Source organism: Neocloeon triangulifer, unplaced genomic scaffold, assembly GCF_031216515.1.
Source record: "Neocloeon triangulifer isolate White Clay Creek 2 clone unplaced genomic scaffold, ASM3121651v1 ptg000014l, whole genome shotgun sequence".
NCBI lineage: Eukaryota > Metazoa > Arthropoda > Insecta > Ephemeroptera > Baetidae > Neocloeon > Neocloeon triangulifer.
This window is the reverse complement of record NW_026775556.1, coordinates 18,375,929-18,399,107: the sequence shown is the minus strand read 5'-3', so window position 1 is coordinate 18,399,107 and position 23,179 is coordinate 18,375,929. Positions and strand designations below refer to the sequence as shown.

The window sequence follows — 23,179 nt, the reverse complement described above, 5'->3', positions numbered from 1 at the left end:
GTAAAACAGTCTCTTTATGGAATTGTTGAAAATTCGGGAAGAGCAAACTTTTGGGTGTTTTTCTCTTTCGCCCTTCAGGACTTGGGAGGGGAAATTTTTTACAACACAAAAATTTCCAAAGGAAATAAGTATAAAAAAGATTTTTTAATCAAAATAAAATATAACACAGAACTGACATGTTAGATTCTGAATGACTTGTGTAAAGTTTTTTCCTACAATATATTAAAAAACATAATATACGAAAGAAAAATTAAATTTAAAGCGTATTTTTTTGCAAGATATCGTCAAGTATGCTATATCAGCTCTCAGCTCATTGATAAGAGCTTGTATTTCCCGCGTGAGTTTAAGGTACCTAACTGGTTGGTTTGATAATTTTGTAGAGCTCTCGCGCACATGCCGCGTCAGTCTCGTTTTTTTCTGCTCATCAGCTGCGCGTGTGACTGCGTGTTATTGTCGGCTCCAGAAGTCGTCCCTGGCAATGGAAAATTTTGAGGTAATTTTTATTTCTAACCTTGTTTTTAGCACAATTCAATCCCTTCCTTTAATCGTATTTTATGTCAAAAAAATTGCGCGACTGATCAAGGCGGGTCATAGAGTGATGGACCCAGTGAAAAAAGCAATCGTGCAATTATTACACGGTGTGATATTTGAGCCGGCGTGACGGACCCTGGCCTAGTTCATAATATAAAACATATCTCGCCTTTCTAAATGTGCTCGAAATATTTCTAAAATGCCAATGCACCCACGCCCTTTGGACTGCATGAGCTATTTTATTACAAAGAGAGTTCAATAGATTGTATTTAAAATTCATCCCTTATGGCGGGGAGTAGGGCTATGTTTGTATAATACGAATAATAATGAAAACTAATTTTTTCTTTCGAAAAAAAAATGCTCTAAAAAAGGCGTATTCTGGATTTTTATTTTTATTGGAAATATGTTTTTTAAAGACAAAAGTTTTCCTGCTCTTCTTGCTTCATTAATCATATCCCGCGCTGTCAAAACTAACAATTTTTTTTTCATCAAAGACATCAAAGAATTATCAGTATATTTTTTTATTTATTTAGTATTCAAATTAAAAATCTATGTTTTATTGACCAATAATAATTTTAAAAAAAGGAACAAGATTATTTTAATTTATGGATTTTTTTTGGCTGTATTTTAAATTTAATATTAAAATAAAATTCCTCCAATTGATAGAAGAGGCGTAATTGAAAATGCAAAGCGAAAGTGTTGCTAGCACCAAAAGTATAAAGTGTCTCGATGTTACACTTTGCAGAGGCGGCGTGAGAACAAAACGGCGCAATTAATCTATCTGCTGTTTTGATCGGGGCGCGTTCGATCTGCGGCGCTCGTTTGCCACACATCTCTTGTATCAAAAGCGCCATATATTCTACAAAGTATTGTTTACACAGGAAACGGCTTTGCTGAGATCTTTTGTCGGGTCGAATGAATGCACGAAAGAAATGCAGGAGGTTGTGATCTTTCTTTTCTCTTTATTGGTGTTGCAAAACTTAAGAGCAAAAGATCGCACTCGGCAGTAAAAGACCTGCGGCAGTATTGGAGGGAATGATCCGACACGATCCTCCTATACAAGACGCCCTCCACCTTTCACATTCGGATGCACATGCGAGATCAGATCAACTTTTTTTACGTTCGTCTATTGCAGGGGAATGAATATTTTCTTACATATATTACGTGCCCACAATTTAATGGAATATAAAAATAAAATCGTGATATATTTTTCGCTTCGAAAAACAAGGATTAATAATTTGCAAGTAAAATTTTAAGTAAAGAATCATTTTCAGTATTTTATTTTACTTATTCATTTTTTTTTAATTGGGGAAATAGCTCTTTAACTGTTTTCAAAGTCGATTGACAATTACACATTTAAAGATATATTATTTATTATTATTATTATTATTGTATTATAATAACTAGCAACACTTGAAAGAGTAAATTTAATAATACATTTTGAGGAAAGTCGTTTGTTTGAGGGAGCGTTCATTACAAAGGGATGAGTCAGGGTTGAATAAAAAAACATTATGGGAACCATAAAAAGCATTATTTTTACATCCACATTAGTAATTGAAAATATTATTGATTTGTCTTTTTTTTATAGATTTTTATAGACGTTTTTCTAAATAGCTGCTCGCAAAAATGAGAAAAAAATCATTTTCCTGGAACTTAATGTAATATTTCTTCAAAAATTTTTTATGTGGTTTTAATTTCTGAGGAGCAAACTGAACTGTATATTTTCAAAATGTTGCAATGAGGTACTAAGTGTATGTAAATCGTATAAAATTTTCTGACGGTTTTCTAAAAACGTGATTGGTAAACGTATCAGCATTTTTAAAATAATTTTCCCCTGTGCGTCATGCAGACAGATCAATTTGGGATGATCTAGCAATTTGCCTAAAATTTAATCAAAAATTTTGCGGCTCATTTGGCGTTAGCTGATAAAAATCTCGGTCTTCACGCGTTTGAGGTGGAGTTGCTACACTTTTAAGAGTCTCTCGGTCAAGGAAGCGAGAGAGCTCGAAAGAAAGCTCCTCACCTATCTCGTAGTCCTCGGCTTTGAGCCGAGCAGCGACCGCCGAGGTGCACATACAAGAGTACTTCCTCAAAACTAGTTATGAGACCGCGGCGCCAAAAGTAGGGCGAGTGAAAGTGATGTCATTGAGCACCGCGAACTCCAGCAGCCCCTTCCCTCCCTCGCCGCGTCTGTCGGGCCACCCTCGCCGCTCGACCGGCAGTCTCTCGCGCGCCGCCCAAACGCAACGTTCCCACCTGAGAGACCTGAGATTTTTACCTTATTTATACTTTAAACATTTTGTGCGAGTTCCGTTTTGGACGAATGCTAGTGGAGAAGCACGCTTTGTTTTCTATACCCGTCTAGGACTAATTTGTAAGTTTTTGTTTATTTAAAATATTTTTTAACAAGTTGTTTTTATCTAAATGCTTTTTTCAAACTTTTTTGCAGAAATACAGAAATTTAATTATTTATTTATTTAAAAAGTTAATTAGAAAAATTAACAGCGTTATTTTATACATTATTTCCTTTTTAATTTGCTTAATATGACATCAATTTCAATTGTTACTTTCGAAACATAATTTAAAAAATTGTATGCTCACCGAATGAAGATTTTAATTTAATTCTCACATTCTACTTTGTACTTAGCTCTAGCCAGAATCAAAATTGGACGGGAAAAATTAAATAAAGAAATGAGACTGTCGCTGTTTCAGATTTATTTTGTCTTTAATGCCTGATTCATGTTAGATAAATTCTATTATGTCTACTCTTTTAAATTAAATATTTTAATTGGCAAGCATTAAAAATTGCACAATGGTTAAAAATTTCTATAACATAAGCTTCTTTTAGTTCCCCCTGATTAAGGGCAATTATAATTGTTGCATTCTGGCTATTTTAGTAGACTACTATGATAAATGTTTTCAAAAATATTACGTGTTTTTCTATTATTAAATATCTTGTGACAACCGACAATCTTTTAATTTTAAGGAAACAAAATTACTTAAATCATTAATTGAAACTATTTCAAGAAATACAAATATAATTATGCTTGAAAGGTTTTTGAGCCATCAGCTTTTGCCACAAAAATGCTTTTTTTCCGTACACTTCTTGCTGAAGGAAAGCCTACATAACTTAATTTAATTGTTAAAAGTAGCACATCAGAATATTTTTTTTTAAATAATACAAATAAATAATTATCTTATTTGCACAAAAATTAAATTAAGGACCATTGAATTAATTTTTTTCTTTTCTTTTTCGGCTTAAATTCAATCAAGAATTTTTTGGCTTCATTAACTTTTCCCTTCAAAATAGTTCAGAAATCGTGAATAGCGTATGAATGACCTTATAATAATTTTAACAATGATTTAAATCACGTTGGGCAATTTTATGGACTTTATTTTTTATAGTTAAAAAAAGCAAGTCTTGTTTAGCATCAAATGAATTTTATTTCACTGAATAATAAAGGTGCTTCTTTGTTTGAATATTCATTATTTTACTATGTATTCTGTCATTTCGTCTGTGGGGTAGAGCTGATTTGCATGGAAATTAGCTAACAATCTGCTTTTATTGCTGTCTGCAATTCCCAAAAGGCCGCAAGAGAGTCGTGCCGAGACCAATTTGCAAACACCATAAACCGTCTGCTGGAATATTGTGTGTACTTGTTAGTCTCAGCTGGCAGAAAAAAAACCTTGGCAGTGTTCTTGCCGGCGAAAATCAGGATTCCAATTAATTAGACACGTAACTCGCAAAAAGAAGCTGCTTAAGAGAGAATGTGTTCACATTTCGCCACACGCCGTAAAGGTGCATAAATTATATATTGCGCTTGAAAACGAGAGCCAAAGGCGCGTGTGAATTTCGCAGTTGTGCAACGAGCGAGCGACGAAAAGAGAGCGGACCTTTTGATGATGAGATGTTTTTATTTTTTGTTGGCAGGAAGGAGCACCATGCTGATAGTGCCGCTGCTTCTGCTGGGCCTGCTGGGCCCCGACGCGGCCCTCGGCCTCGACAACGGACTCGCGAAGACGCCGCCCATGGGCTGGCTGGCGTGGGAGCGCTTCAGGTGCAACACAGACTGCAAGAACGACCCAGAAAACTGCATCAGGTCAGTCTTATTCTCGCTTTTTCCACACATTTCGCCTGCAGCCGTGCGCAATTCACTTTTCTCACTGACAATGAGAGTTTTGTACTTTTACTTGCGGTGCAGGTGCAATTTAAATTTACTTCATTTATTCTTCTAATAAAATTATTTGTAAAAAAAAAATGATAAAGAAGATTATAATAATTGAGAAAAACAGATAGAAGTGCGTCAGGAACTTATATTGCTAATAAATCACCCCATGCTTAAAAAAGATGCGGATTATTTTTAAATAACTAAAAAAAATTATTTAATTATTACAAAATTTTTATAAAAATATCCATAATAAAGAAGAAAAAGAAAGGAATTTATAAAATACATGCAGTTTTTAGCACTGCATGTTGTGTATACTTTTTTATAGAACATTTTATTTTTCAGATAATTATGGCAACTTTACAAACCTAAAATTTATTTTAATCAAGTGAATTTTACTGAATTAGTTTATTAAATTTTATCATAGTTATTTACTATTAGGGCTGGTCAGAGGAAAAATGCCTTTTATTTTCATTTGACATCAGCCGTCTTATATAATATTTAATTTGGCACCAAAAGAAAAGTTACATCACATTTCTCTAACTATCACTTGTTGCTAAATCACATCCGATATAGCTGTAAAACAATGCAAATTACCTACTAATTGTTTACATTCGTCAATTGCAACACATACTCGCGGTTTTTCAACAAGATGTGGGTCAGCGCCGTGGTATATCTTGCTGGTCTTTCCCATATTATTATTATTACTGCAAGATCGCGTGTGTACGTTATAAACGCAGGACGTTTTGTGATTGGCAGCCAGTTTGAAAAGTTCCCAGGCTTTTTGAGTGGTGCACACAAAAATTATGCCGAGGAAAAAGATACTCGGCAAGGACGAAGTGATGCTGGAAATTGCCAAATTCTACTTAATACAAAGATGAAATTAATAACTCATTCCCACTCTAAAAGAATATCTCGTATGAAAATAAGGACGCGACGACCGTGACGAAGATTAGATTGAAATAATAGTGCTGGCAAAACTAACACGAGTGTAATACAAGCAGCATAAAATAACAGCTCGTCTAGCGAAAAATTATTTAGTGTTGCAGCAATCGGATCCATTGTTAATGATAATGTGCCTCGCAGAAATGGTTAGACAAAACACTTTTTTAAAATAATGTTTGGAGGCTACTCTTCCCTGCTTTTGTAACTAAATTTTCAAGTTATATTTTTTTATTAAAAATTTTATTGGACTATGTTTATTTTAATAATTATTATTAATATTATTATTCAAGGATTTAACCATTTTTTATTATTAATAATCGTTAATATAATTTAAATATTATTTTAACCACATTTAACTGTACCATTTGTTTGTTATTTAACAATTTGCTTGTAACCTCAGTTAATTATAACAGTAAAAATATAAATTGCTCTTCTCATTTCAAAATAGACAATTTTGTATACAATATTTTTATAACTTGTAAAACGTCTTTGAAGTACCACTATCAGAAAATTTCGTCGCATTGAATATTCTGAAAATATGACACACTGATGAGCACTAGGATTATAAATAAATATTTAAAATCCGATAATTTTCGTAAAAATGCAAGGTATAAATTCCAATTCAGCGAAGTTTCGTAAAGAACTCTAAAACTGAAATTTGAAACAGACGAGGGAGAAAAATCAATGTTAAGAAGGCCAAACGAAATGTCAGAGTTTCAAATCTAAGTAAGAGATTTAGAATTTCAAATCTCTCAAGACAGAATTTTTCATATATTAGTTTTTGGAGTTTAAACCATACAAATTATGGCTCAATCGCAACCAAAAATACACAACTCACAAAATAAAATATTTATAAATTATCTATCCTGTAAATTAATGTGGATTCTGCACTTTAATTTAAATCATTTCATAAAAATACTTTTGGTCAAGTTTTTCTGTAAATGTTTACAAACATTTTCTCAATTTAAGTGTTGGGTCAGACAAAAGCATGGAAACTTTTTGGTCGCGTTTTTTGTTCACTTTATTTTCCTTTCTCATTTTACACCAAAAGTAAAAGCTGCATTCCGAGTTATTTACATTGTCTTTTTTGGGCCTGCCGGTGACCCAGCCAGCAGCCGTTCGTCGGTCACGCCCGTGAACAATCGAAATAAAAAGCACCTTGAACGAATCACCGACAATTTAATCGCACGCGCCGATTGCGAGTCAAAGTCATTCCGATCTGATTGCGTTTTTCACTTTTTAAATATTCACGCGCAAACAGGTTTGTGTAAATATATTTTATAAAAGATCTCTCTGCCGCGTGGAGAAAGAAAGCAGATATATTGGCTAATTTATTGTCTGCCGAGATGCAAAAGCGGCCAATTAACGCCTGCTGCTAACGGAAGCTCTTTCAATTACGCTCTCCTTTGTTCAGGCGTCAATGACTTTGCAACAAATTTTTTATACTCCACCACTATTATTATTGCTTATTAGGGCTTATTTGTTTGCAAATTTCTCTAGCGAGTCAAAGATACACTGAATAAATAAAATAAAAAGTAATAATCAAAGCGTCGCCTCAGGGTGTCTGTCGTTGGGAAGGTATTTTATTTTTTATCGTTTTGGGAGAAAACACCGGACGCATGAATTGTTTCTTGATTAAAAAACGACTTTTAATTCATGGTTCTTTGAAAAAGCAGCTCTCTAATCCGTCCGCAGTTTGGGTCTAGTTTTCGCGGAAGTTGAGATGGTCAAATATTTGTATTCGAGAAATCAAACTCTCAAATATTAAATTTACAAATACAGTTCTAAAAGGATTACGCCATCAACAAGAAAAATTTATGTTAAAAATGCGTTATAACTTCAATTTCTACAAGTATAACTTTTTTTACCCAATTTTCAATTTTAGCTGTTAATGCGCCCCCCCCCCTTTTGTCCAATTATATTTTTTATATATACATTTAGCAGATTAATTGTAATTTCTTCTTATTGTATTCTGGTATCAAAAGATAAAAAATAATTACTATTTAAATGAATAAATTTCAATTAATTCATATAAAATAATTATTGTTTAATGTTTGCAAAGTCTAGATATTTTTTTTTTTTGTCTTTTTGTGCCCTTTTTTGAGCTTGCAGAAAGCTCCAATCTTACAACTATTTGGGTATTTGTTATTTTATTATTAATTTATAATTGAGTGCTCAAAGCTAAGGCAGTTTTATAGCTGTTGTTGTCACTAATTTTCACTAGAGTAGAAAATGGCTTTTTTTAAATGCAGCATATTAAATTTTATTAATTGAGAAATTGTGGCATTTAAAATTTACTTTTTAATTTGAAAAATTAAATGAGCCAAAATTTTATTTTATGTGAGGATATGGGAAAGAAATTGTGAGCACACATAATTGATCAAATAACCACATAAATTTAAATCTTCAACATATTTGTGTAGGCAACTGATTTGATGACCTTTCCATTAAACTTCAGGTTGAGCAAAAAGTGCAAAGTCGTGAATCGCGCGCTCGCTGATGAGAGCAATTAAAATTAAGAAAGTCCTTTCCATGCAGAGGTATTCCATGATAGATTATTATTGCTCTGGATAAAAGGCCAGCGAGTGAGAGTGACGCAAAATTTCATCTGATGCAAAACGCTTTTGTGAAATAATCAAATTGATCGTCCGCCCAAAGTAAAAAACTCCTTATTTTCTCCACGGCGCGTGGGTGCTGCTCCATATTTATCGCAGAGAGATGTGCGGGAGTTGAAATCTCCCGAGAGAAATCGCGGCGACGGCTAAATGGGCACGACGTGCACATTAATAATTGGAAACATGCGTCTCTCGTGGTTATTGGTTAATGGCGCAATTTTTTGGGTGATGAATTCGATCGCGGCCGAGAGCGTGCGCTTCTTGTTATAGGCGAGCTTCGTTGTAAATGTGTTTTGCAATTTTGCATTTTTCGTCGAGAGGGAGAGAGAGAATTGGGCGGTTGTAAAAATATTATATTGAAGATTGAAGCACGCCGGGCGCATATTATGCAACCGGAGGTCGTGACTTTCCTTTATGAGTTAGTTGCACTCGCATCAGAGATGTGCCTGATTTTGTCAGAGAAATCATAAATCTAATTTCATTCAGCCTCTATCCAATTAAATTTTTTTAATCCAATAATTCCTTATACAACACCACAGAGTTGATTGCATATTTTTTTTTAAATAATAATTTGCAAGAAATTTTTTCATATAATAAGTTAGCTATGATAATTTATTCTTTATTCAAATACGTTGAAATAACCTGGAAATAACGTCCTCCATCAAATCAATACATCAAAATCAAATTTAGAACTGAAGGTAAGATGGACAAATAACATGAAAAAATTAACTAGAGAAATAAATATAAATAATAAAAAAATAGTAGCAAACAGGACATGTGAACAATTGAAATCTGACCATCCGGAAATTATCTGAATTAAAAATTAAAACCATCTTTAACAATGGCTTGTTAATTCAACATTTCTCTGCAATAAATAAAAATAGTTAATTAAATTAGAGTTTCCAATTGAATGCTCTTTAAACCTTTCGATTGTTCAACTCTACATTGCAGGTGTGTTTTTCTTCTTTTGATATAAAATTAATTACTTTATTAAATTTATGCGATTAGGAAAGGAAACCAGTTCGATTAATCTTTATAGTACAATTTCCTGCTTGTCTTTGTGTTGGCAGCGAGCGTCTTTTCCGGACGATGGCCGACCTGGTCGTGTCCGAAGGCTACGCGGCCGTCGGCTACGAGTACGTCAACGTGGACGACTGTTGGCTGGACAAGGAGCGCGGCGCCAACGGCCAGCTGCAGCCCGACTACACGCGCTTTCCCAACGGCATGCGTGCTCTCTCCGACTACGTATGTAACTTTGAATTACATATTTTGTAAATTTAAAAAAATCATCCGTTCTGCATTCATCCGGTGCGATGGCAATAATTATAATTTTGTATTCGGAAATAACATCGAGAGTGGCTCGGCAAACTCGTTTCGCAATAAAAGAGTGTGATTTAACGACGCTCTTTCCTCCTGCAATTAGTCCACTTTAGATCGCCGAGTCGAGAGTTCGATCGTCAAGCCATCGAAAAGCTAGGCTGGCGACACTCTCAGTTTTATGTTTTTATATCACGTGTGTGCAATAAATTTCGCCAACGTAGAGCTATTTTTCTATAAAAAAAACTTGTATGCGCTATTAATTTAAAACCGTCAAAGGTATAACAAATTAAAAATTCAGGACTTTTTGAATAAAGAAAATAATTGAAGATTTGAATAAATCTCTATGTAGATTTATCATAATTTGACTTTAAAAATCCACATTATAAGAGTGCTGTTCTAAAATAATTTGATTATAGGGCTTGAGCAATTTCACAACAAAATAAAAAAAAAATTAATTGGGTGGTGCCTTCTGTACCACCAATAAAGGGCACAGGCCGACAAGACTTTGTCTTGGCCTGACCCTAAAAAAAAAAAAAAAAAAAAAACAACCAGTTTGAATATCAACTATTTTGAAGCAAACAATAAATGATTTTCTTTTACTTATATAATAATACGTTGGCCAGTATCATAAAAATATAAAAAGTGAAAGAAATAAAATCCTATTTTGGAATTTTCCACTTTTATAATTTGTGCTCGCTTTTATTGTTAGTTATATTTTTAATCACAATTTCTTATATGAAAATTGAAACCGGGCAAACCTTTGTTGCAAAGTAAAAATTAAAAAATAATGCTTATCATTTGATTAATAGGTGCATAATTTGGGCCTGAAATTCGGCATTTACGAGGACTACGGCAACTACACTTGCGCAGGATATCCGGGCATCCTCGGCTCGTTGGAGTTGGACGCGCAGACGTTCGCCTCTTGGAACGTGGACTTTGTCAAGCTGGACGGCTGCTACTCGCACCCCAAGGACATGGACCGAGGTGTGCATTTTAAGTTCACTTTCTTATTCACTTTACATGCGAACACAAAAATATAAATAAATCTCGTTCATCACGGGCGTGTGCCTTTTTCGATCAGGCAACTTTCATTTATCGGAGCAAACGAAAGCTACCTTGAGAGTGGAGCGTGGCGAATTATTATTTTTTGACATTGTTCCTTTTGTTACAGGATACCCTGAATTTGGGTTTTACCTCAACCGGACTGGCAGGCAGATGGTCTACTCGTGCAGTTGGCCCGTCTACCAAATCTACGCCGGAATGCAGGTGTGTAAAAAAAATTTAAAAAAGGAATTTGAAATTTTGCCTGCGGGTTTGTTTTGACAGGTTTAAAATTTGCAAAGTTCAAATTGAGTGATTGACGTTCGAAAGCGGCAATTTCTGCCAAATTTTTTATCTCTCTCTCCGCCGTCAGGCCGCAAGCACGCGCGGTTTTAAAATATGAGAGCGGCTACTGGTTTTCGCCTGATTTGGAGAGAAATTACGGTGCCTTAAAAGTGCCCCTCGAGTCAATTAACCTTAAACTCTGGTCCGGAACCAGCCAATGAGAACAAACATAAAATGAAAACGCATTGAGAATAAAAATTGAAACAAATAAATATATTATTGAAATTGAAATTTGACAGTTCAAATGCAAGAAAATTAAAAAAAAAAAAAATTATAAAAAGAATAAAAAGAGACATTTGACCCAGATTGTTTTCCCATTTTCCTTCTCTCATCACTTTTAGTTTTACTGGTTTTCTGTTTATTTATTTTTTCAAATGTTTGACATTTGCAAAGCATTAAAACTTTTTAATTTGTGTAATTTCTTACTTAATAAAAAAATAATTAAAAACAATTATTTGTAATTTTTTTCTTGTTAAATTTCTTAGCCAAATTTCTCATCAATCATTGAGCACTGCAACTTGTGGCGCAACTTTGACGACATCCAGGACTCTTGGGCCAGCGTCGAGAGCATCATTGATTATTACGGAGACAACCAGGACAACATAATTCCCAATGCTGGGCCTGGACACTGGAATGACCCTGACATGGTCTGTTATAAAATTTTGAAAATATTTACAGTTTGAATTTTAATTATTTCCCGTTAAGTTGATCATTGGAAACTTCGGTTTGAGTTACGAGCAAAGCAAGACGCAGATGGCGATTTGGGCCATTCTGGCGGCGCCGCTGCTCATGTCCGTCGACCTGAGAACCATCAGACCTGAGTACAAAGCCATCCTGCAGAACAAGGGTGTCATTGCTGTTGACCAGGATCCACTGGGAATTCAAGGACGCAGAATTTACAAGGTTTTTATAATTTATAATAAAAATAGAAATTTATTTTCATTTTGACAATACTCAAATTAATTTGTAAAATGAACTGATAGAACTGATTTTATTAATTTGAATATGATGAAATTTTTGTGTTTTTTTATTATCAATGAAAAATTTGTTTCAGAAAAGTGGAATAGAAATTTGGTCTCGACCAATTACGCCATTGTACCAAAACTACTTTTCGTATGCAGTTGCCTTCCTAAACAGAAGAACTGACGGCACCCCCTCTGATATTGCTGTCACCCTTCAAGAGCTCGGCCTTGCTTACCCTGGTGGATATGCAGTTGAGGTATTTGTCTGAGAATTTTAAATTCTAAATTTATTTGGATTTAATCCTTTATTTCAAGAAAATAAAAAAGGTTTTATAAAAATTTAATTGCGCACTATAGGCTATAGTAAATGTAAATTTAGAATTTTTTCCATTAACTTTTAACAAAATTTTATTTTGATTTGTATTTTTTGTAGGACTTGTTTGAAGAGGTTAGTTATGGAGTTTTATCACCTGAGACGAAAATCAAAGTCAAAGTTAACCCATCAGGTGAGTGATAGAAATTGACTTTCGAGATTTTAATTAAAATTAATAATTCAGGAGTTGTGATTCTGAGGGCAAACATTCACTTGCCGCGCTTCCAGTCACGCAGCCAGAAAACTATCTACGATCCATATCAGCACGTCTTCCAATCCACAGCGAGACCTGAATTCTAATTTTTTAAACAATCAGCAGGTATACAATCTATTTTGTCTTATCTTTGCGTCGTGACTAATATTATTTTTTGCGTGATTAGACTGTGATAGAGGAACCTCAGCGGAGTCAAGAAAGGCACCAAGAAGGATTCTATACAATTTACAATTTACACCTGTCAAAGTTACCAGCGGTGAAAATAATGCGAGATAATGTGACTCTCTAAGCTATTAATTTAAAATTGAAAATTTTGTGTAGTTTTTTTTTAGTTCCTAAGGAAAATTGAATGTAAATTTGAAAATTTATATTTAAACAGATGAATTAGATTGAAAAAAAAATTTATTGTTGCTGTTAATGATTTAAATGATGATGCAATTTTGTGTGTAAAATGTAACATTTTTAATTTTATTTTTAACAGTTTATTGTGACCCTTTTAATTGTAAATATGACTAGTTTTGTATAAAAAAATGACTCGTTTTGCTTTTCCGCTTATTTGATTATTTTTTATACAAAAATCAAAATTACCTGTTTTAGAATTAAAAAAAAAATGTTTTATGTGTATAGAAATAAATTTAAAAATATAATTATTAAAAAAATTCTCTTGCTTTTCCTCATGAAGATATCTTTCTTCCAAAAACCATGATTCAATTCGATTGATTGAATAAATTTCATGCAATAAAAGGGATAAAAGGTATTCAAAGATTTTTATTAAAAACTTATTGCTAGGAGAATCCTGGACAGTTGGCAGTTTTGACATGAGTTTGTTACCAAGTGACGTCACTCACCATGTGACCGCATGATTATATTTATTTTGAAAGAACAAAAAAAATAAGTGAGTCACTCTCGTAATCTGATGCATGGTAAGACTTTTACAAACGAAACCACTAGAAAATCATAATTCGAGCGTGCAAGACTCGGGAGTTCTGCGAACGCAGTTGAGTAAAAGGCAAGAGTCCATCGAGCAGAAAATTATACGGACACGGACGCTGACACAGAGCAGCTCACTCTCGGGACCAGTTTTTCGAAGGGAGAAGAATGGCAGCTCCGGAGAAATCAGGGTCCTCCAGCTCTTCACCGGCGACCGCCAAAAACTACGCTTATTTCAAGAAGCTGCACGACGCGGCCTTCAGACTTGTGGAAAATGGCATTGAGCTTGAACAGGATGGACGAACGCAGGAGGTGAAAATTTATAAATTTTCCACCAATATCATATTATTATAATGACTGTGCAATAATTTTAGGCTGTTTCGTCATACGAGAGTGGCTTGGGACTAATTGACAAGGCCCTGGAAATCTACATTGAGAGTGACTCCAATCCCCAGTGGGACACATACTTTGAGCAGATCGTCAAGATGAAAAATGCCAAGTATTTTTTTTTTTAAATTTTAAATTCGCTTTATAATTTTTTATATTTTTTTTTGCAATATCAGAAAAGATGTCCAGAGTCGTTTGGCCACTCTTCAACGCCCTCCAGCTGCTCTGAATGGTGGCAACAACCTTGACCTGCAGTTGCCAGCCGACCCACCATCTTATGAAGAAGCAACAAGTCCAACGTCGCCCTACGCCACCGTCAGCCATGCCCTCAACCAGATTAGGATGGACAATGCCATTCCAGATAATGATGTCCTGTACAGGCAGGATGGCGTCCGAATGTACTTCATAGCACCTGACGGCAATGTCAGCTCTTTGTCGGAACCTCTTCCTCTCACCATTGCTCAAGTTCAAGGTTGGAAAAGCATTTTATTCTTAAATAACCAGCAATTTATTATTATAATTATCAGAGGATTTGAATTTTAACTACTTTTATTTTAACAGTGTCAGTTGAATTTCCTAAGAATTTATATTTTTATAAAATTCAGATTCTATTCTAAAGAAAGGATTAAATTTTTTTAATTTTAAAAATTATAACCATAAAAAAAATCAGTTCCAGAGGACATTATTCAATTTTTATTAAAAAAAATAATCCCTCTTTTTAAAATGTATTAATTTTACTTTATTTTCTTTTTCCTTTACAAATTACCTCCAACTTGTTATTTTCAGCTGAAAATGAAATCGCACCCACCTACTACATGCACATCGGCAGCTGGGTTTACCCTTTAGTGCCAGGTGTGTCTCCCATGCTTCACTCCAAGTCCGGCGCCTTGATCATTCCCGACCTCCAAGCTTCGGTCCCAGGTTCGATTCCCCATTGCTTGAGCCGCGATCCGAATTTTTTCCAATTCCAAACTCGCTCCCCAGGTTCCACAGTAGGGCTAATTTTACCCGAGGACGCTGACGGCTCCGTTTTGGAGATCCTGGACGACCTCCTCCAGGGCATTTTGCAGCCCCAACCCACTGGGGTACCCCCACCTCCCATTCCGGAAGCTGGCCCTGCTGCGGACAGGGTCAGTCAGCGAATCTCACAGGGAATCGTCACTGGAGCCCAGTATCTCTCATTCGGACTGGTCAAGGGAGCCGAATATGCCGGCAGTCTTCTCAACAAGGGCACACCTGTGCTCATCCAGCACCTCCAGCCAGCCAATGAACCCAAACCGGTGTCCCGTAATGTGAAGAAGAGTCTCAAAGTGGCCAGGGATGTCACAGGAACTGCAGTCACTGTCACAAGTTACATTGGTAATTAATTAAAAAATTTATTGTGTTTAAATTAAGAATTAATTTTAACTATTTTCCAGCCGGCAAAGTTGGCGCCGCCACCATGTCTCTTGGCCGCTTTTTAGCACCTCATGTGCAAGCCCAGGGTACTAAACTTCTCACCAGCATGTCTGGACTCTCAGAAAACGAAGCCAGTAGCAGAATGGAAGGTGCACTTGAGGTAACAGCTGGCGCCGTCCATGGGTTTACCACGGTCTATGGAGCTTTGGAAAACGCTGCCACCATTCTTGCCAAAAACCTTGCCGACAACACTGTTCAGGTGGTCCAGCACAAGTAAGACTCACACAACTAAAAATACAGATCTTTTTATAATTTTTTCACCGAAGATATGGTCCGCAAGCGGGAGAGGTCGCTGAAGACACTTTGGCCACCGTGGGAAATGCAGTCGTTGCTGGACATACAGCCCAAGCTTTTACTGTCAAGGGAATCGCCAAGAAGACGGCCAAGAATGCAGGAAAGGCGTTGGTTGAGGATTACCAGGTCAAGGTGGCTCAAGAGGCTAAAGAGGACGAAGACGAGGGAGAGGAAAAAGACAAGAACAAAGCAGGACCATCCAAGAACTGATAATTAGCAATTTTTTAGGAAAAGTTTGTCTAATGCAACTATGTATGAAATTATGTGATGTTAATCAAGGGTGTCTACTATGTGATCAAGTCGAGATATATAAAGTAACTTTTGCCGCACGACATTCATGGAACTGAATCTATGTCTATGTAATTTATAATATTATGAAAGCAGTTTTTTAGTGTTTTTTAGTTGCACTCTGTTTAACAGAAGATCCATTTGCAGTTGTTCCTCAGCTTCTCGTTGCAAGAAATAAAAGAATTTCATTTTAAAACCAAGATTGGATTTATTTTATTTTTAAACTGCAAATTTATACGTTAAATTGCACATGAGCTTGATAAATATACCAAAACTATGGAAGAAAAATGCAACTAGTTTGACACAGTGGTCGATCGATTAGTATTTGAGGAGACCTTAAAAGCTACATCAGGCTGATACAAATGCACTCTAGCATGGGTTAGGATGAGGAGAGTTTTCTTTTTAACGCAAACAATTTCATAATGTACAAAATCGGAATAAATAATAATAACTATACAGGAAAAGGAAATGCTTGTCGAAAGATGACTTCTTTGTTTTACTGGGGCTGGCTTTGGCTGCTGCTCCTCATGTAGTCAGCTCGATGGTAGTGGGCGTGAGAGGAGGCCATCGAGGGATGCATTGGCGGGGGGAAGCAGCGGACATGCTCCACCGCCTGCGTTTCAGTGTCTCCTGAACGCATGTACTTGTTCAGAATAGCAAAGATTTGAGAGTTTAGCACCTGGAAACGGCGAATTCGGTCCACCATTTTCTTCAGTTGCTGCAGATAAGAAAATTTGATCAAAATCTGTCATTTTAAATGATCATTCAAAGCTTACAATGCCTTTGACCAACTCATCTTTTCCATCAACTCGTTGCACTCGAAGAATGTGATAGCAGAAGTCGAGCGCTTCGAAACGCCTCTGCTGACCCAGAAGCATCAGAATTGTGCAGCCAGCCCAGTTTAGGCCTTCGCCAAACAATTCCCTTCAAGAAGAAATAAATAGATCAGTATTTATTTAAAAAGGGCAAATTAGTTGCAACACTTACTCAACCGTAAATTCTGTTCCACCAACGGGAATACAGTAGACAAACTGTAGCGCAGACCACAGCCTGTGGAATTCTGTGCATTCGTCAACGTTCATGACCCCATTTGTAGGCGGAGGCCCTACCCAGATTGGGTCATCCAGGAAAGACCGCAAGCGGTTCAGAACCACTTCAAAAATGGACAGTCCACAGCAGAGCCTCTCTCGGGTTAGTAAATCACCTTCTCTAGCTATCATTGCTTGCTAAAATGAATAAATAAGATGATCAAAATTTTGCAGATTCCCAGAAATCTTATGGTGTTGGTTTTGTTAGGAGAGTTTCTAAGTTGTAATGTTTTATTGAAATTTTGATAAAAGATTAATTCAAATTACCTTGACACTGCCAAGCTTCTCGATGTTATTGACTATTTGCAGGGCTGCATATTTCTCTTCCAGCCTCTTCATTTTGGTTTCGTGTTTTTCACCCTCTGAATAATGAAACTTAAAATTTTATGTACTTAAATAGAATAAAAGAAATACCTTTGACGTGAGGTCTTGGCAAGAAGTTTTGGAAGGGAGCCGCATGCAGCAGATCGCACACCTCCTCCTGCGACAAAGCCTGTTCCATCAGCATGCAGAACAGAATGGTGTTGCCGATTTCTCGGAAAATGTGGAACAACTCTGTTCTCGCATCCGGATACATGACTATGTCATTCAGCTGAGCATGATAGTATCCAAGTACACCTGATTGAGGATTTCAAATTCAGAATGGTTGGTTTCACTCGTTGGATAGGGGAAATAATAATTACCAGGAGACCCGTAGTCGTATCTGGGCAATTTGCAGAGCTTTGGCATTGCTTCCATTAAAGTTTTTGTAAATTGTAGAAGATTGCCCTGAATCAGACTCTTGACGATTTTCAGAAGTTCCTCCATTACTACCGCTACACCCTGATAGCCTAGCAATTTGCACATCATGCGGAAGTGGTGAGGACCAACAAATCCTGAAACAAAAACAATTTATTTTAACTTAAAAAACCATCTGGCTATCACAATTAGATATCATAATAAAGATTTTTTCAACCCAAAATATTTATGTTCTTCTGATCAACGTACCTCCTGAGCGGCTATAAATAGTGCTGTAAGCAAGACTGAGCTGCTTGCTGCCCCACAAGTAGTTGTGGCCCATCTGTGGCGGTTTGTCTCTATGCACTGGCTGAGCAAAGCTCAACCCTCTTGCCTTCACAAATCTACACAAAAGAACAATTAAAAAAATGTTTACAATAATTTTCCCTTTCATAAAATTATACCTGTTAGTGGCTGCATTGTAGCAATAATTTGGAAGGAAGTCGTAATTTAGTTCCCAGAAAATGTGCAGAGTGATACGGCCATAGGGTGCAAGCACGCTGTGATTAGCTTCGCGGAACATGGCATCGTAGTTGTCGAGCGCCAAGTGCTTTGATAGGAGTTTGTGGCACAGACGATTCACTTGCAGCAAACCCTCTAACTCCTGGAAATTAAATTATCCTGTTAATGTTTTTTATTTTTTTATTAAATTTGAATAAATTTACCACTACTCCGGTTATGTCTCCAGCCTCGAACTTGCTCAGGGCCAGATCGAGGGACTTCTGCATGTCAGCGTTGATTCTCTGAGTGATAAGTTTGTTCAAGTCAATGGACCTGCCCAGAAGCTGCACATGCCTTTGCTTGAGCAGAGTCTCGTATCTGTTGGCGCGAGGGAAAGGCAGCAAATAGGTGCCTAGAGCTATGCACTCAACTCGGAACCGTTTGTCAAGCAAAATGCTGAATATAAATTGTTTTAATTGAAGTGTTAAATTTAATGTAATTAGTTTCTTTTACCTGGCAGCCAGTTGCTTGTAATGAGAGAAGATCTGCTCACTGAGTTTGTAGACAAACTGGTCAAAGCACAAATTTACTTCAGCCTCAACTTCATCGTACAAGAATTGCTTTCGGAAAACTGTAAGTGCGTAGTGAGCACTATCGTTGTACAGATCTAGAGGATACAAGACGTATCTGCGGATAAAATTTAGTTAAATGTGCACATTGGTCAATTAAGAAGTCTTACTCCATAGTGGAAGGATCTTTCGTTTTCAGAATGTGATCAGTTAAGATCCATGGCATTGACATCTCGATGGGAAACTGTAACAGGAATCCCAAATTACAAACCGATTATTCACATACACAAGCCGTTACTTGCTCATGCTTTAATTAAAAACAAAATTTACAATATAAATTACAAGTAATAACACTTTTTGGATTTATACAGTTTGTTGAATTTAAGAATACTTTTTTATAAAAGAATACTTCAGGCGAGCACAAAAGCATGCAAAACACAGAACACACAAAAGCAGAAAGTAGGCAAAACATTTCTTAATTCTTTGAATTACAACAAGTGACACTTCAAATGTATTACACAGCTTGATTAAAAGTTAGTTATTTTCATCAATGAATGAGTGCTTTTATCTAATTCTAAATATAATGAGTGGTGCATCTAGACATGTTACCAATTAATAGGTGCAGCGTTCTTATTGAATAATTAAAAAAAAAATTAACTCAGAGCAGGTCCTGGGTAAACAAGTACCTGTATGCGCTTCTCCATGGTGATGAGGTCACTGCATTCCTCATTATGTTGGTGCCGAACCGTGCATTTCTGTATGGACAAGACAAAACGCATTTTGGTTCTCCTGTTATATACGACTTCAATTCTCTTTTAGATTTTTCTGCCTTATAGACACACCATCATGCGCAGGGCTTTTGCTTTTTTCTCATCTATCATTTCTAAGCAAGCTTGACGGACCCCAGAAAGCTTTTTATTTAAAATTCTAACCTTCCCTGATAAATAATATGAATTTCCGAGGAACGGGCGAATATGTTCGAGACATAATAATGCGCAGCATGATCAGAGTTAATTGACGAGTCTTGTAAGCCAAAGCAAAGAGCGAATTCAAGAAGAAACAGCTCTGAAATCCTATACCAGCTCACCTGAATTCTCCGGCCCATTGTCATCTCGAGATAAAACTCTCGGTACCACAGTTGCGACAAGTCACAACAGTCGTGCAAGGATTCTGTATAAAACATTATCATTTATTTGAATTTAAAACTAGAAATAACATGAAATATCTACCAGAGAATCGCAGCAAGTAGTTCCAGTAGAAGGAGGTTTTGTGAAACTGGTCAATCTGGACCAGATACTGGCCATCGATGTCCTTTCTCAGAGTTCTCTTTCCGCCGGACTTGTCAGCAATCAATGATTCAAGCATCGTCCTAACCATGTAAAGTTGTGTCGAAGAAGGACCTATTCCAATATTATGATATTAATTAATGATTAATATATAACCCTTCTCATTCAAACATGCTTTTTCAAAATTATAACATCCACAAAATGGTTTTTTTGCAAGTCTTATGGTTTACAATCAGGTTCGCAAAAAAAAAATAGGTATACGGCTGAGAAAATCGCATTCTCAGGCTGTTCAACAACGTAGTGCACACTGTTTCAGTGCACCAGTGAATTTTTTTCTCAACCAACACTAGAGGAAATTTCAATCAAGGTTGTATGTTTGTCCGCCACCTGGATAGAGAAGAAAGTGAGGGAGTGCCTGCGACAGTCAAAGTGCCAATAGTATTTTTATGTTTGCTCCAAATATAACTACGAGAAACTCAGCCAAACCGCTAGAGCGCTACGACAAACCTGTTCTCCTACTACGAATCCCCTTTGCCGAAACCTCCTCAACACCTTTAAGCAAGAAGAATGCAAGCGTCAAAGTGCCGTGTCCACAGCGAGTGCTTCGTTCATTTGAATGTTAACCTTACAAGCTAAGCCACCAAAAAGAAAACCACTGGCCAACAACATACCAACATTCCTCCTCGGAACTTTGATGCCAAAATTCTCAGGATCTTTCTTGCCCTTCATTGCAGGGTCGGACGAGGGTTCCATTCCTCTCTGCCAGTCGGCACAGGTTTCTCGAACGGAGACAATAATGCTAGAACATAAAATTTGTACTTCTTTAATAAACCTAATTAATTATATCCTGATTTTCAATGAAATTTTTCTTTAAAGCTATTTAAATTAAAATAGCTGTAAATACTGACCTTCTGATAAGATCCTTCTTGTTTTTTATAGCCTTTCTCAAAGGCTCCCTAAGAAAGAGCTGAACAAAGTCTTGCAACTCGGCATAAATGTTCCTCCTGATAGCATCTGCAAATACTGTCTCCATGCGAGCCATCAGCACTTGCAGCCCCTTAATCATAGCGATCACTTCAATCAGGGCAAATTTCTCCTCTTCAGAATAATTATATCTCGTTGCCTGTTTATGTTTTTAGAATTTATTAAAACTAAATAAAGAGTGGGTTTTATAAACAACATACCCTTTCATACTCTTCAGCCTCAGCTGGACACTCCTTGTTCATGTGGTGGTCAGTGGGGTGCAGCAACTTCCAAGAGTACAACTCTGTGACAACAGTTGTCCACTCCGACAGCAGCTGCAGTCCCCTCAAGGCCAGATCTGCTGTGTCCCTATTTTCAGCATCACTGCGAGACTCCTTGAAGGTCGTTGTGACCTCATTGCTGTAGCGGGCCAGTTCACTGATGTACTTAACATGGTCTTCCCGGATTTGAGGCAGATGCTGCATCAGGTCCGCCTGGGGGCTGATCAGAGTGGAGCTAGACAGGGGCCACTTGGAGGCGTCATAGTGTTTGCTTCGCTTGATGTAGTTGAACGGAGCAATCTGCATGTCACCAAAGAGAGGAACCACTTCCAAATTCTAAAATTATTATTAAAAATTATAAAACTAAATGTAATTTATCATCGAATTGAGCACTTACTTTAAAAATGCGATCGATTTTCTCCAGTTTGATTTTCTTCTTTTGGTCAAGTTTGTTGATGTTGCATAGTTCGCTGTCTACCAGGAAGAGCCCGAATCCCATGACCTTGACCAACATGTGTTTCTCAGATGGGGTCAGATACATGCGTGTCTCGAACATGTGAACACAAATGTTGACCACATCGCACAACAAGTCCTCATAGCCCTGAATTCGCTCCAGAGTCTCTTTCACGGTGTCCCGAATTTTGTTCTGTGTTGCCAAAAACATGGACAAGTTCTGCGACTCCTGCAGAGTCTGAGAGTCGGCCATCACCTTCAAAAATTGGGCAGCTCTAGAATATGATTAAAAATTTATTACTCCGTATAGAAAAAAAAATATTTTTTTACCTTCTGTAGGTTGAATAGTCGTTTTTGACACTAGACTTCATGTTCTTCAACTCATCCAAGATGGCGAACATGTTGATGAACTTGCCCAAGGTCAGCAAGTAAGCCTCAGACACAAAGTCCTTCCTCTTTTCAGAGTGGCACAGTCTTTTAACCTCGGCTGAAAATCTGTCAATGGCGCGACGCTGAAAGTTTTAAAAATAGTTATCAAGCTTGTTATGCGCAAAAAAAAACTAAATACTTGGAAATGCATGAAATTGAGCAGTTTGTTCACTTCTGGGGCCAAAACCTCAACAGTTTTCTCATAAATCTCCACTCGATTGGGCTGTTCATTGGACTTTGGCTGCGGGATGGCTCTCGAGCAGCAGCGCCAGGTGTAAAGCATGACGGCGTGCTGAACACCTTCCTCAAGCAGCTCATTCTGAAACCGGACACCACTCATTGTAAAGAAGCCACTTCTCAGTGTCAAATTTCAATCAGATCGTACCAAATTAGCGTGCACCGTGGCCTCTTCAATGTACTTTGCGATGCCGGTGACAAAACCGTTTCGATCCTCAAAGTTGGTGTCGAAATTTGCTTGGTAGACAACCGAGCAAGGCTGGGCTTCAATGCATGGCTGCTCGTCCGGAAGGGTCAGTTCGTCCAGCACGTCCACGTTGGACAGCGCATCCGCCAAAGTCACCTTTTCGGTCGACATTGCGCTGAAAAGATAAAACTTTTTTAAGTTTTTAAGTGCGTTAATGGAGTCAATTATCTAAAGCGGCTCCCTAGGGAAATATGAACCCATGGGGCCACGGCTACATCCTGCCTTGAACTTTAGATGCAAATTTGTCGGTGAATTCAGTTTAAAAAACACAAACCTTTGGAATTTTCAGCAGCTGGGTGGTAGACTGAAAGCTTTATAGATAAAATAGTCGCATGGCGCGACTTTTTCCGGGAAAAAACACAAAAAACCGGAGCTGTCAAACAAGCCAAGGGTGTGCCTGTTTGTTTTCGTGATCGCTACGTCACGACTGGTCACGACACCAGCGCCACCAATCCATTCATTCCATTCTTGCAAAACATAAAAACAAACCGGTTTCTGAAAAAACGATTATTGAATTCTTCTATCGACCATTTTAAAAC

The 23,179-nt window shown here is 36.9% G+C and overlaps 3 protein-coding genes across 5 annotated transcripts; 2 read left to right on the top strand and 1 right to left on the bottom strand.

The window, feature by feature from the left end:
- Window positions 1-347: 347 nt before the first annotated feature.
- LOC132199753 (alpha-N-acetylgalactosaminidase) lies at window positions 348-13,164 on the top strand. 2 transcript variants are annotated; one of them, XM_059624710.1, is made up of 11 exons: window positions 348-493; window positions 4,463-4,631; window positions 9,328-9,502; window positions 10,387-10,561; window positions 10,749-10,843; window positions 11,449-11,610; window positions 11,669-11,866; window positions 12,018-12,182; window positions 12,359-12,431; window positions 12,483-12,617; window positions 12,679-13,164. In XM_059624710.1, the coding sequence occupies exons 2-10, from the start codon at window positions 4,474-4,476 to the stop codon at window positions 12,596-12,598; spliced, it is 1,317 nt and encodes a 438-aa protein (XP_059480693.1). In that variant the 5' UTR covers window positions 348-493; window positions 4,463-4,473; the 3' UTR covers window positions 12,599-12,617; window positions 12,679-13,164. The 2 variants fall into 2 exon arrangements, with proteins under 2 accessions (XP_059480693.1, XP_059480692.1); XM_059624709.1 differs by lacking the exon at window positions 348-493 and adding an exon at window positions 2,745-2,905.
- A 205-nt stretch (window positions 13,165-13,369) lies between these two features.
- On the top strand, window positions 13,370-16,071 carry LOC132200112 (protein spartin). Its single transcript, XM_059625319.1, has 7 exons — window positions 13,370-13,754; window positions 13,817-13,941; window positions 14,006-14,301; window positions 14,616-14,750; window positions 14,814-15,188; window positions 15,248-15,500; window positions 15,554-16,071. The coding sequence occupies exons 1-7, from the start codon at window positions 13,611-13,613 to the stop codon at window positions 15,789-15,791; spliced, it is 1,566 nt and encodes a 521-aa protein (XP_059481302.1). The 5' UTR covers window positions 13,370-13,610; the 3' UTR covers window positions 15,792-16,071.
- On the bottom strand, window positions 16,059-23,054 carry LOC132200111 (cytoplasmic FMR1-interacting protein). 2 transcript variants are annotated; one of them, XM_059625317.1, is made up of 22 exons: window positions 22,915-23,054; window positions 22,542-22,755; window positions 22,296-22,475; window positions 22,058-22,239; window positions 21,672-22,002; window positions 21,215-21,610; window positions 20,939-21,153; window positions 20,702-20,829; window positions 19,974-20,144; window positions 19,832-19,914; window positions 19,431-19,499; window positions 18,915-18,988; window positions 18,689-18,862; window positions 18,400-18,631; window positions 18,139-18,338; window positions 17,945-18,078; window positions 17,641-17,832; window positions 17,372-17,575; window positions 17,225-17,319; window positions 16,857-17,095; window positions 16,646-16,793; window positions 16,059-16,587 (listed from the first exon to the last, which is right to left on the bottom strand). In XM_059625317.1, exons 2-22 carry the CDS (start codon window positions 22,749-22,751, stop codon window positions 16,366-16,368), a joined length of 3,879 nt encoding a protein of 1,292 aa, XP_059481300.1. In that variant the 5' UTR covers window positions 22,752-22,755; window positions 22,915-23,054; the 3' UTR covers window positions 16,059-16,365. The 2 variants fall into 2 exon arrangements, with proteins under 2 accessions (XP_059481300.1, XP_059481301.1); XM_059625318.1 differs by lacking the exon at window positions 19,431-19,499.
- Between the last annotated feature and the right edge of the window lie 125 nt (window positions 23,055-23,179).

Coding starts and splice junctions, on each gene's coding strand:
- LOC132199753 (XM_059624710.1), top strand. CDS start 4,474: ATGCTGATAGTGCCGCTGCTTCTGCTGGGCCTGCTGGGCCCCGACGCG. Junction 11,611..11,668: donor ACTGGAATGACCCTGACATG/GTCTGTTATAAA, acceptor TTTCCCGTTAAG/TTGATCATTGGAAACTTCGG. Junction 12,183..12,358: donor CTGGTGGATATGCAGTTGAG/GTATTTGTCTGA, acceptor TATTTTTTGTAG/GACTTGTTTGAAGAGGTTAG.
- LOC132200112 (XM_059625319.1), top strand. CDS start 13,611: ATGGCAGCTCCGGAGAAATCAGGGTCCTCCAGCTCTTCACCGGCGACC. Junction 15,189..15,247: donor CACTGTCACAAGTTACATTG/GTAATTAATTAA, acceptor ACTATTTTCCAG/CCGGCAAAGTTGGCGCCGCC. Junction 15,501..15,553: donor GTTCAGGTGGTCCAGCACAA/GTAAGACTCACA, acceptor TTTTCACCGAAG/ATATGGTCCGCAAGCGGGAG.
- LOC132200111 (XM_059625317.1), bottom strand. CDS start 22,751: ATGTCGACCGAAAAGGTGACTTTGGCGGATGCGCTGTCCAACGTGGAC. Junction 19,500..19,831: donor CAATGGGCCGGAGAATTCAG/GTGAGCTGGTAT, acceptor TTGTCCATACAG/AAATGCACGGTTCGGCACCA. Junction 17,576..17,640: donor ATACGACTACGGGTCTCCTG/GTAATTATTATT, acceptor ATCCTCAATCAG/GTGTACTTGGATACTATCAT.